At 59.1% G+C, this 12,780-nt stretch overlaps 1 protein-coding gene across 11 annotated transcripts; it reads left to right on the plus strand.

Moving 5' to 3' along the window:
- The first annotated feature begins 318 nt into the window (after positions 1–318).
- Positions 319–12,780, plus strand: NFE2L1 (NFE2 like bZIP transcription factor 1). 11 transcript variants are annotated; one of them, XM_026513044.4, is made up of 6 exons: positions 319–435; positions 1,949–2,964; positions 7,697–7,912; positions 8,327–8,416; positions 8,630–8,788; positions 9,615–12,780. In XM_026513044.4, exons 2-6 carry the CDS (start codon positions 2,455–2,457, stop codon positions 10,965–10,967), a joined length of 2,328 nt encoding a protein of 775 aa, XP_026368829.2. In that variant the 5' UTR covers positions 319–435; positions 1,949–2,454; the 3' UTR covers positions 10,968–12,780. The 11 variants fall into 11 exon arrangements, with proteins under 11 accessions (XP_026368829.2, XP_048080320.2, XP_048080328.2 ...); XM_048224359.2 differs by having other exon boundaries at positions 327–435; positions 7,730–7,912; XM_057317853.1 differs by having other exon boundaries at positions 328–442.

Raw genomic sequence — 12,780 nt, forward strand, 5'->3', positions numbered from 1 at the left:
TACGCCGCGGCCAGCGTGTAATAACCCGGGCGGCCGACGCACAGCGGAGTGGCCAGAGTGCCGGGCGATAGGGCCTTCGCCCCACTTATTGGTGAGCCCACGCCGCGGGGCGGGCCTATGCGCCCACTGGGCTGTGGGCCATGTCAGTCTTGGGAAATCGGGAAAGGAAGGAGGAGGCACACTCAGCCATTGGGCTCTTTTGGCTGTCAATCAAAATGACATCCGGCGGCGGCCGCGGTCTCGGCTCGTTGATTGGAGAAACGTGATCCTAGGCAGGACGCGGAGGGCGGGCTTCCGAGTGAGGTGGGAGGAGGGGGCGGGGAGGGAAGCGGAGGCTGGGGAGCTCTAGGCCGGCCGGCGGTGGCGGCGGCAAGGCCGGGACTCGGGCTGAGGGCCTGCTGTGGCGGCAGCCGCGGACGCCGAGCTCTGCAGCGGGTATCAGGCACATTCCTTTCCCCGACGTGGGAGGGGGGGCGGGCGCAGCGCCGCGGGGCCGAGGCTTGTGGGGTGAAGGGCGGCGGGGTGGAGCCCAGGGGCAGGAGGCAGGAGGCAGGAGGCAGGAGGCGGGAACCGGCGGACGAGCGGGGCTCGCGTCGGGCCGGGCCCAGGGCCTGGCAGGGAGGGGCCGCGAGGCCGTGGAGAAAGCCAGCTCCGGGGTGGGTTGGACTGGGGAGGGCTGAGGGCGCGAGAAGGCGTGGTGTGAGGCCCAGGCCTGGAGCGGGGTGGGGCCATCGGGACGGAGGGCGGGGTGGGGTTTGGCTGCGAGGGTGGGTCAAGGCCGGCTGAGTCGCACTTGTTCGCTGTTGCCCCAGAAGGCTAGAAGCCGAGGCGCCGACAGCGGGCATGGCGACTTGGTCCCAGTCGGACTCGGGTATCCGGGGCGGGGTGGGACCGGGTTCAGACCAGAGGCCTCTGGCCTTACTCCGTCTTTAAGGGGCCTTTGTCCGGTTTCTCGAACTTAATTGTCTCTTGGGAGGTTTTAGTAATAAATTGCGTGAGAACGGGAGGGTGGTGTAAGCAGGTATTGTGGGTCGCAGTTGTGTTTACTTTAACCAAATAAGGGGTGTGTGTGTGTGTGTCCGCGTGTCCCTCTTCCCCTTTAGGATGAAGTTGGTAGGTGGGTCACAACAGTGAAGAGGAGAGTTATGTCTTGGTTTATGAGGTTAATGGAAGCTCGGAAGTAGAGACCAGAAACTGAAAGGCGGATTTACTCCCTCCCCACTTGGCTGTCTGGGTTGAGAACTTGGCCTTATCCTTCTGCTTTGGCTCAGAAGGTCATATGAATGAAAATAAAACCTGCCTATTGCAAATTCTAGGTCGAATAATCCTCCTGCCTCACCGCCCCCACCCCCACCCCAAGCCCTCTCAGCCCCCCTTCCTCCTTTTAATGTGAGAGACAGGAAAGGGAAATGATATTTTAAAGTTGGGAAAACAAAAGGTGTCCTGAACGTTGTCCTCATGTCTTTTTACACTCTTCTCGCATTCATAGTTTTCCCCCTTCCATTTAGAAGTGGAAGGGACAGGGATTGTAGGCAGTTTTCTCTTGAGAGATGGGAGGATAGAACTTTTCTTTAAGTTAGGAAATGGGCTTCTCATGCTAAAAATAGAAGCTGGGTAGTGTGTGGATGGGGTGGGGGAGGGTTGGTAAATCAGACAACATGTAAAATATTTTGGATGCCCCGGGCATTATCTGCTTATCCAAAACAAGCTACCTTTTAGGGTATTACAAATTTAGTATCTAGAAACCGGGATCCTTTGTGAGCAGTATTTTCCTTTCCTAGTTCTGCCTATAACAGATTTTTGATTTTTGTTTCTCTGGGAGTAAAATAATCAACTTATTTTTCAATAAAATATGAGTGGCATTTGAATGTGTTTCCTGCCTTCTGCCTTGATCATGGTGTGAAAATTTTGGAATCTTATCCTGTTGCTCTTGTGATTCCCATTTCAGGTTTCTCTGGAAACCCCCCTGGTAAGTGTGGAGGAGGCGGGACACTCTGACCCAAGACAAAAGGCCTGTAGCTCCAGCCAAAGAAAATAAACCTTAGGGAGAAGGAAAAAAAAACCAAACCCATCAGCTGTTCCTGAGAACAGCCTGCAGTGGAATCTACAGAGAGGACAACTAATGTGAGTGAGGAAGTGACTGTATGTGGACTGTGGAGACAGTAAGTCACGTGGGCCCTGAGGGCCTGGACCGGGTTAGCAACAGTTGTACACGCTGAGGTGAGGTGCCGAGAAGGGAAAAGTGAATGTGGTCTGGAGAGTGGCCTTGGCTTCACAGGGTGTGCTTTCCTCTGAGGCCATCCGGGAGCTCAGCCCCTGTGTTCTGCCAGGGTGGGATACAGGGTTTGGCACTGAGGAGGGTAACTTGCTGGCTGGAGCAGCAGAGCAGTGGCCTTGATTTGTCTTTCGGAAGATTTAAAAACCAAAAAGCATAAACATTCTGGTCCTTCAGCAATGCTTTCTCTGAAGAAATACTTAACGGAAGGACTCCTCCAGTTCACCATTCTGCTGAGTTTGATTGGGGTGCGGGTGGACGTGGATACTTACCTGACCTCACAGCTTCCCCCGCTCCGGGAGATCATCCTGGGGCCCAGTTCTGCCTACACGCAGACCCAGTTCCACAACCTGAGGAATACCTTGGATGGCTATGGCATCCACCCCAAGAGCATAGACCTGGACAATTACTTCACCGCCCGGCGGCTCCTCAGTCAGGTGAGGGCCCTGGACAGGTTCCAGGTGCCGACCACTGAGGTAAACGCCTGGCTGGTCCACCGGGATCCAGAGGGGTCTGTCTCTGGCAGCCAGCCCAGCTCTGGCCTCACCCTCGAGAGTTCCAGTGGCCTCCAAGATGTGACAGGCCCAGACAACGGGGTGCGAGAAAGCGAAACGGAGCAGGGATTCAGTGAAGATTTGGAGGATTTGGGAGCTGTAGCCCCTCCAGTCAGTGGAGACCTAACCAAAGAGGTTAGTGACCACACATCGGGGTGGGTGAGAGGGGTCTGGGGTTTCGGGTGGTGGGCTGGTCCTGAAGGAGCGAGGTCATAGTACTGATCCCTGTAAAGAACCAGAGTGGTTTGGGAGGGGGGTCTCAGGCATCGTTCTTTGACGGGAATGAGCTGACTTGTCTGACCAGGACTGGGGGCTGGGAGCATTTCCTCGTGTTGAACCATTGACCCACCTCTAAATGTACCGTCAGGGCAGTGGGAGGTTCCTAGAACATGCCAGCGTGTTTACTGCTTGGATTTCAACATGACTTCTGGAGGCCCCGGGGTGGGGGAGGGAGTGGTGTTGTGATGGGCTTTGATGCCGTGTGTATCTGTTGCTAAGACACAAATACTTCGTGGACTCTCGCCTTGTACCTCCCCCGCATCAAAACGCACACGCATATCCTGACGTTCTCCCCCTTCGTGGTCAGGCCTGTTGTTGTAAGGTCCTTGATAAGTCGGCTCTCCTGGGCCTGAGCCAAGGGGTAGATTTAGAGAGTTATTCTTGGCCAGGAGAGGGCCAAGGCTCCCATTCCTTGCTAAAGGCCTGCTGCAGGGAGTAGGGAGGAGAGGGCTGGGAGCTGGAAGAGAAGCTGCATTCTGCTGCCTAAGTCAGCTCGCTTTGAGCTGTCGGAGATCTTTAGCTCCCGACACGTGGCTGACACTGTTCTGGGCAGAAAGTGAGGCCCTTGCCTTTAACGATGCGAATGGCTCCTGCTGCTCCCACCTCACCAACATGATGACAAAACCACTTTGAGCTCTGCGTTTGGCCCGGGCTTGCCACTCGGCCTTAAGGAGCTTGAGAAGAGGCCTGCTGCACTCCCCTGGCCACTAGGGAAGGGGAAGGCTGGATTGCACTGGGCTGGGTTTTCCAGAGCTGAGTCCTGGGGCGGGAGGCGGGGGGAGGGATGTAAAAAGTTTTACAGGTGCAGCAGATCTTGGCTCATTTTCTGCCCACCGCTCAGACCGGGTTTTGCCTCCTGTCCTGCGTCTGAGCCTGTTCCTGAGCTCATTTCTTTGAATGTTAGTGGCTGTCAAAGCTTGTGGCTTCCTTTGGGCCAGTGATGTTCAACTGGGGGTGATTTTGCCCATCCAGCGGATAGATGGCCATGTCTAGGGACAGTTTTGGTTGTCACAGCTGGAAGAGGTGCCCTTGGCATCTAGTGGGGAGAAGCCAGGGATGCTGCGAAACTTAGGAAAAAGCATAGGACAGCCCCCAGACGGCAGACTGATGTGGCCCTACGCGTCCCTACTGCCAGGGCTGCTCTCTGCTCAGCTGCCTCACACTGGGTCTGCTTTGAGAGAGACTAGAATTCTCTGAGCACGGGAGCTGTGAGCGTTCCTTACCTTGCAGTGCCTCAGTTCTTAGACTCTTCCAGTGCCACTGGGAACTTTACCTTTTTTCTGCTTCCTCTGTCCTTTTCCTTCAAATGGGCTTCAGTCTTGGGAGGTGGTCTGAAGAAGTGTGCCTCTCAGCCTTCTCTTCCGTCCTGCCCTGGGCTGGGTGTGTAACTGGCTCGCTCCTGGGAACTCTGCAGGTGAAGCTCCATTCCTGTTCCTGTTGGGAGCTCTCCTGGGATGGGTAGGGGTGGGGTGGGGTGGGAAGTTTGGATATGATTGGATGGGTTGGGGCAGAATGGGATGAGACTTTGACCCTGCTTTCTTCCATTTCTCGGCCTTCTGGAAGGTTGTGCTGTCCCTGACCCCAGGCCTTCTCTGCTCCCTTTGGGGGTTGGGGGTGGGTCAGCATTAGGGCCCTAGGCTGGGTGTGGGGGAAGGGAGGATTATTACGTGTCTAGAACAACATTTCCTCAGCAACTCAGGGATAAAAATACCCAGGGCCAGAGCATGTGACAGGCACTGCTGGAGCTGGTATTCTCCCCCCGGGGGGCAGCGCTCCCCTGCTGCCCGGCTGGTTCGATGGACAGCCCGAGCCCAGGCCCTTGTCAGGGATAGGATTCCCCTGGAGGTTGGCACTCCGCCCAGAGCAGGGGGTGGCTTGTGTACAACTCTGCGCGAGGAGCAGTCTGTGACCGAGGAGAACATACTGTCCCTGACCTGACCTTAGGCTCGAGGGGTGCAGCAGTGAGGATGGACGTTGGAACTGTGCTCCCGGTTCTGTGGGTGGCGTTTTCCTAGCTTTAGAGATGTGGGCCAGGGGCCCGGCGGAGCAGCTCTGGAGCGAAGCTGGGGTGAAGGGGGAGCGGGGCGCACGTGTGCGGCCAGGATGTAGCGGAGCACCCGGCTCCTTCCGGGCTGGCCTGCAGGCTCGCGGCTCCCTCCTCCTGCCCGGGGCGAGGCCTGGCCGGCCCTGTGCCATCTCAGCCTGTGTGCGGGTGGCCGTCCTCCTTCCTCTCCTCTGGCCTGGGGTTGGGGGACAGAGCCCCTGGCTCACGGCAGGGCCGGGTGCCCGGGGTCCCGGCCCAGCCTAGCTTGTGATCCTTGGGCTTCTGGACGACCGGCCGCAGCCCTTCTGAGGAACAGGAAAACTCCTTCCACTTCCAGGGAAGAACTAGATTCCCCGAGAAGCTGCGGGAGTGGTTTCTGCCCAGTCCTGAGTGGGCTGGGGAAGCAGGATGCGACAGGAGGGAGAGTGGCACCCCTTCCCCCCCCCCCCCCAGGGCTCTCTCACTGCGCCACCCCGGCTGGCTGACTGGGCTGGGTGGGGCTGCCCGCCCCTGGGTGCGTCTCCTTGAGGAGACGGAGGCGGCCCGGGGATGGGCTGGCTCCTTGCGGCAGCTTCTCCAGCTGCCCTGGTGCAGAGATTGGCTCGCGGCTGCAGCTAGGTAACAGGCGGTGGGAGGGGATTGGCTCCTTCCGCATCTCCAGCGGAGACTTGGGGGAGGAGATTGGCTCTCGTCGCAGCCTAGGTAACGACAGTGGGAGGGGATTGGCTCTTTCCGCAGCCCAGCTGCTGACCTGGGGGAGGGGATTGGCTCTCCGCAGCCTCAGCAGTGACCTGCGGGGTGGGAGGGGGAGGGGATTGGCTCCTTGCTGCAGCCTAGGTAACAAGTTTGGGGGGCGTGGGGAGGGGGAGAGAGGGAGGAGCGGGAGGCTAGGCCCTGGAGGGAGCTTGCTCTCCTCTGCAGCTTGAGCACGGAGCATGGGGTGGGAGTCCCATCTCACTGCAGCCTCTGCGGTGAGCTCAGGGTGGGGGCTGCCGGGTGCCTGAGTGGAACTGGGGTTGTGAGGTGGGAGGGGGCTGCTCGAGGATGGAGGAAGGGGGCTGGGCTGGGCCGCCCAGGCAGCAGCACGGGCGGGGCACCCTCCTCGGGCCCCTTGGAGCTAGCAAGGGGCCACCCTTCCAGCCTGGTGTGCTCCCTGCAAGCCAAGAGCTCCTTGCAGCCCCCTGTCCGGCTTCCCGGCGCCAGCCGCCCCGGGGCTCCTCTCGCAGACCATGACCCGCCTGGACCGCAGCTCTCACAGTGGTGGGGGCCATGCCAAAGGGAGCCGGCCCCTTAACTCTTTGCTGGCTGGGCACCGGCTGGCCCAGCCCCCCTCTGCTCCTGGGTCCAGGGCTTCTGTTCAGGTTGGTGTATGTGGGGAGACTAAAGGGAGAGGTACACCTGGGAGGTCTTGGGATCTGGGAGGGTTACGGTGGGAAAGGGATACCTGGTCAGGGCTGGGGAGGTGGGTCTCTTGGAAGGGTATTGCTTTCTGGAAAGTGCTTTTTTAGCCTCTGATTGGAAGGCAAGAGTTCAGGGCTGCTTCAGCCACAGGGGGATGGCATGTGTAGGAAGCCCAAATGGCTCTTATTTATTGGGGTTCTGTGCTGGTGGCTCTGGGGGTGGCAGTCGGTGCAGGAACTGATCGGGAGCCACCAGGGTGGAGTGGGAAGGAGGCATTTTGGTGCCTGAGGTGGCCGTTGTGGCTGAGCAGTGATGGGGCCCATGTCCTTGAGCGGGTTGACTGATGGAGCGCCAGTGAGTCCTGGGGTGTGGTGAGGAAGGGAGTGAGAGTGCTGGGGTGAGGGGACACCAGGGGCCGGCCTTGGCAGGGGTGGGGTGCCCGGTGAGGATCAGCTGACTGCCTGAGGCTCTCCTGGGACGGAGGCAGCTTGCTAGGATCAGCTGAGTGGGAATTCTGGCGGGGATGGACCTTGAGGTGAGCCTGGGCTTTCAGAGTTGTGGGTGTCGGAAGGGGGACCGGCTGGAGGCAGGGCTGGAGGCCACCGGCGTGGTCATTGGTTGCAGCAGGTGGTTGCAAATGCAGGGATTTTCCTCTCTGGCCCACCCCACCCCTTTATGCAAATGCAATGGCACCACAGGCTGATGCAAGCCTGGCCACCGCGAAGCAATTCTGCGTGACAGTTCGCCCTTGCCTGGCCTGGCCAGCATCCTACAAACCCAAGTTTGAAGGGAGTCTCGTTCCCAGAATGAGAAGTGTCTCCTGCTTCCCCCTTCTTTCTTGTGTAGCGGTGAGGTGGCCCTGCCTTTTGGCCTGGCTGTACCTCTGCTCCTCAGCCCCCAGGCTTGTATGGGGTTGATCATGCTGGTAATTTTTGCTAGCTCTTGCTTTTTTTTTTTTTTGTTTGTTTGTTTGTTTGTTTGTGTTTTTTGGAGGCTGGTATCTGGAAATGGATGAATGAAGCCTTGTTGGTACAGAGGGGGCAGAGGCTGGGAGAGCTGCCCCCCGCTCTCAGGATGAATCTGAGTGATGCTAGGAAAGGCCCCTGGAACCGAGAGCTAAAGTCACGGTGATCTGTCTTTCAGGACATAGATCTGATTGACATCCTTTGGCGACAGGATATTGACCTAGGGGCTGGGCGTGAGATTTTTGACTATAGTCATCGCCAGAAGGAGCAGGATGTGGATAAGGACCTGCGAGATGGAGCGGAGCAGGACGACACCTGGTCAGGCGAGGGCGCAGAAGCTCTGGCGCGAAACCTGCTAGTGGATGGAGAAACCGGGGAGAGCTTCCCTGCACAGGTACCCCCACCTCTGCCCACTTCTAGAAACTTTTCCTTAGAGAAGGCAGCCTCTGTCTGTGGGATGAACCCGAATGTATCTTTTGGGTTGGGGTCTCTAAGTCACTTGGGCTGAGGAAGGGGGAGTGGGTGAGCAACAGAAGCAGAGGGGCCAGGCCTTGGTAACAAACAGCATGGAGGAGGCGAAGCACCTAGCAGCTTCCTGTTTGCGTCAGGACTCTGCCACTCTCCCTCTGTTCTTTCCTGGAGTTTGGGACGCAGGGCCAGCCCTCAGTCTGGGAACAGAGGGAGAGCGTAGGCCTATAGCCATCCCAGCCCTCCTTCAGCTTCCCCTTTGGAAAGGCTGGGGAAGAGGCTTTGGCCCGCAGGCAGCCAAGGCCCAGGTCAGTCAGACTTACAGTTGCTGTTGCCACAGGTGCCTGGTGGGGAGGACCAGACGGCCCTGTCCCTGGAAGAGTGCCTTAGGCTGCTGGAGGCCACCTGCCCCTTTGGGGAGAATGCTGAGGTGAGCAGGACTCCAGGGAGAGCCCGGCCTGGGCAGCCTGCACGCCGTGTGGCCCTCTGCGCTGCCCGAGTGCCAGCTCCCGGTGCTGGCCTGGTCCTGGCCGTGGGGGTGAATTCAGAGGAAGGAAGAGACAGAACCTCAGGTGGTAGTCTCTGGGAGGAATGCGACGTGCTCTTGCCTTCCGCTCATTAAAACCTCTGTGTTTTGCCCTAGTTTCCAGCAGACATTTCCAGCATAACAGAAGCAGTGCCTAGTGAGAGTGAGCCCCCAGGTCTTCAAAACAACCTCTTGTCTCCTCTCCTGACGGGGACAGAGTCGCCATTTGATTTGGAACAGCAGTGGCAAGATCTCATGTCCATTATGGAAATGCAGGTAGGATTACCAGGACAGGACACAGACCTCTCGGACGAGGGGGGGTGGGGGTGGCGTTCGCATTCAGCTGCTTTTTCACCTCTGGGAAGAGAAAGGAACAGTTCCCTGTCTGATCCATAGGAAAGTGCGGACACTGAGAGGTCATTGTCCGGGTGTCTCCTTGGGGTAGGGGGTGCCGTCAGGAGAGGGGTTTGGGTTAAAAGCCCAGGGCTGAGCCTTCTAAAGCAGGACTGTCCCCTAGGTGTGCCTTCGTCTTCCCTTCAGGTAGAGGAACAAGTGACCGAACGCTTACACGCTTTGGCGTTACTAAAACCAGGCATTCGTGCGGTGCGTTTGCGGCCGGTGCCAGCTCTCCTGCCCCTTACAATCATGTAGTCAGCCCTTTGTTATTTTAAAGGTGAGGAAATCGAAGCTCAGAGAGGTTAAGTGATGTGCCCGTGGTCACACAGCCAGTGGTGCAGCTAGGTTTTCTCTCTCCAAGGCTGGGTGTTCCTTTCGCTGTGCAGATTTTACCCTGAGGAGGTAGGCAGGGTTGGGTGTTTCCTTCCTCTCCCTCCAAGGTGGGGGAGTCTGGCCAAACACAGAGGGGAGCAGGTCAGCCCCGCGTTGGGGTGGCCTCCACAGGGAGGACCCATCTCTGCCAGGCCTAGTAGGCCTGGGTGGACCGAGCGGGGCCAGGAGCTGAGCCTGGGCTCTGGATTCCAGTCTCTTGCCTTTGCACCCACGCAGCTGTGCCTGTGTTGGGCGCCTGCTGGCCTGAGCCCCCCCGCCCCCCGCGGGAGGGAGTCTGCTCCAAGGGAACCGTGACGCTCTTCTCCCCTCCCAGGCCATGGAAGTGAACACGTCAACGAGTGAGATCCTGTACAGCGCCCCTCCTGGAGACCCCCTGAGCACCAACTACAGCCTTGCCCCCAACACTCCCATCAATCAGAATGTCAGCCTGCATCAGGCGTCCCTGGGGGGCTGCAGCCAGGACTTCTCCCTCTTCAGTCCCGACGTGGAGAGCCTGCCTGTGGCCAGCAGCTCCGCGCTGCTGCCGCTGGTCCCCAGCAATTCCACCAGCCTCAACTCCACCTTCGGCTCCACCAACCTGGCGGGGCTCTTCTTTCCGCCGCAGCTCAACGGCACGGCCAACGACACGGCGGGCCCCGAGCTGCCGGACCCGCTGGGGGGCCTGCTGGACGAAGCCATGCTGGACGAGATCAGCCTGATGGACCTGGCCATCGAGGAGGGCTTCAACCCCGTGCAGGCCTCCCAGCTCGAAGAGGAGTTCGACTCGGACTCGGGCCTCTCCTTGGACTCCAGCCATAGCCCTTCCTCCCTGAGCAGCTCCGAAGGCAGCTCCTCGTCCTCGTCGTCCTCCTCCTCGTCGTCCTCGTCGTCCTCCGCGTCGTCCTCCGCGTCGTCCTCCTTTTCTGAGGAGGGTGCGGTCGGCTACAGCTCCGACTCCGAGACCCTGGACCTGGAGGAGGCCGAGGGCGCCGTGGGCTACCAGCCCGAGTACTCCAAGCTGTGCCGCATGAGCTACCAGGACCCGTCGCCGCTGTCCTGCCTGCCCTACCTGGAGCACGTGGGCCACAACCACACGTACAACATGGCGCCCAGCGCCCTGGACGCCGCCGACCTGCCGCCGCCCGGCGCCCTCAAGAAGGGCGGCAAGGAGAAGCAGGCCGACTTCCTGGACAAGCAGATGAGCCGGGACGAGCACCGCGCCCGCGCCATGAAGATCCCCTTCACCAACGACAAGATCATCAACCTGCCGGTGGAGGAGTTCAACGAGCTGCTGTCCAAGTACCAGCTGAGCGAGGCGCAGCTGAGCCTCATCCGCGACATCCGGCGCCGCGGCAAGAACAAGATGGCGGCGCAGAACTGCCGCAAGCGCAAGCTGGACACCATCCTCAACCTGGAGCGCGACGTGGAGGACCTGCAGCGCGACAAGGCCCGGCTGCTGCGGGAGAAGGTGGAGTTCCTGCGGTCGCTGCGGCAGATGAAGCAGAAGGTGCAGAGCCTGTACCAGGAGGTGTTTGGGCGGCTGCGGGATGAGAACGGGCGGCCCTACTCGCCCAGCCAGTACGCGCTGCAGTACGCCGGGGACGGCAGCGTCCTGCTCATTCCGCGCACCCTGGCTGACCAGCAGGCCCGGCGGCAGGAGAGGAAGCCCAAGGACCGACGAAAGTGAGCCTGGGGAGGACGGGGGGTTGACGCTCACCGGGATGGAAACTGGAGAAGGGCTGGGCCTGGACCTGGACCTACCGTGGGGACTTGGATGCCTTCTTATCCAGTAGAGCTGCTCAGACGGGATGAACTGCGGGGCAGTGGGCGCGCAGAGGAGGGCGCGGGCGCTGGCTGGCTCGGCTACCCCCCGGGGGGGCGGGGAGGGCGGAAGCGGCCAGGCGGTTTGGGTGCACAGGGTCCTCACCCCTGCTGTTTCCTTTGAGGGAAGGGGTGGTGCTGGCATGGCTGGAGGCCGACCAAGGGGAAAGGGGGGGATCTTGTGAGAGGAAAGTCGTAGAAAGTCTCATCCCTGGAAGGAACCAAGGAAGGAACCAAGGAAGGGGGATTAAAAAAAAAAAACACACCCAAAAAAATCAAAGCGGGAAGAAAATCAAAGGGCAGGTTAGGGTTGGCTCTGGCCAGGATACCAGGCGGCAGGTTTTAGGTGGGACTAGGCCCTAGGCTCCAGTAAAGCCCACTTCACCCCAGGGGAGGGCGGAGCACAAGGTGGGGCCTGGGAGGGGCTTTGTGGGCTCTTCCAGCTCCTGCCCTGTGGCGGCCCGGAAAGGGGAGCTCTGGGATGCCTCCTGACATGTTCTCATCCGGAGGGGAGCCACTGGGACCCAACACTGGCTTGGGGGGTTAGGGTCAAAGAGGAGAGGGAACAGGAAAGGGTCACAGGGCCCCCGTGCCTGTTGGCAGCAGCCCCAACACCGAGCATGCCCCTCACCACCCTGCCACTCTCATCTCCCTCCGTGCCCGGTCCCCCCTGAGCTGAGGCACCCACGTTTCCATCAGAGCCTGCATGCGAATGCCGATCTCATCCCGCCCGTGTGCCCCCGCCCCTCCCGGCTGCCTGGAGTCCTTCCGCAGCTGGGGTGCTGGCGGTGCCCCCAGTGCTGAGCCTGGGCCTCCTGGGGGCTGCTGGGAGGCAGGGGGATGGTGTGGAGAAGCCAGGCAGTATTCAGCACAACACTGGGGAGTGACCCTTCCCTCAGGCCTTCCCCTCCAACAACTGGGCATGTCACTAGAAGACAAAAAAACCCACAAAACCCAGCAACAAAAACAAACTAGTCCTTTTAGAATTTCTTGCGCTTTGATTTTTTTAGGGCTTGAGCCCTGTTTCACTTATAGGGTCTAGAATGCTTGTGTTGAGTAAAAAGGAGATACCCCAATATTCAAAGCTGCTAAATGTTCTCTTTGCCATAAAGACTCCGTGTAACTGTGTGAACACTTGGGATTTTTCTCCTCTGTCCCGAGGTCTCTGCTTTTTTTTTTTTTTTTTTTTTTGGGTTTCTTTCTAGGAGAATGAGAAGTGCATGTAATGGGGGCTGAGAGCACCTACCCCCAGGCTCTCGGCCACAGGCTGCTTCTCTACACCCCCAGTTTAGCAAAGGCCCCAGGCAGAAGTGCCTGGGGGAGGCAGAGAGGGGAGCGCCAAGGTGGCCAGATGGTTCCAGGACCACAGTGTCTTTATTTTTAACTGTTTGCCACTGCTGCCCCCACCCCTGCCTGGCTCTGGAGTACAGTCAGCCCCAGACTAGCAGGAGTGAGTTGTGGGGAGAGGATTCTCCTCCCCTGTGGGGGGTGGGGGGGGTTTCCTAACTGAGCAGTAGGGTTAGAAGGCACGAGCCTGGGAAGTGCTTTTATAAATTATTTTCCTTGTAGATTTTATTTTTAATTTATCTCTGACCTGCCAGGGAGAGGAGAGGAGAGAGAGAGAGATGCTGTGAGCACATGACAAAATAAAATAAAATAAAATGGATGATTCATTCTCA

Source organism: Ursus arctos, unplaced genomic scaffold (assembly GCF_023065955.2).
Source record: "Ursus arctos isolate Adak ecotype North America unplaced genomic scaffold, UrsArc2.0 scaffold_24, whole genome shotgun sequence".
Lineage (NCBI taxonomy): Eukaryota > Metazoa > Chordata > Mammalia > Carnivora > Ursidae > Ursus > Ursus arctos.

Bases quoted from the DNA above. Each gene is read 5' to 3' on its own strand.
- NFE2L1 (XM_026513044.4), top strand. From the start codon at position 2,455: ATGCTTTCTCTGAAGAAATACTTAACGGAAGGACTCCTCCAGTTCACC. The intron at 2,965-7,696 runs GTTAGTGACCAC...TCTGTCTTTCAG, and splicing joins GTGGAGACCTAACCAAAGAG to GACATAGATCTGATTGACAT. The intron at 7,913-8,326 runs GTACCCCCACCT...CTGTTGCCACAG, and splicing joins GGGAGAGCTTCCCTGCACAG to GTGCCTGGTGGGGAGGACCA.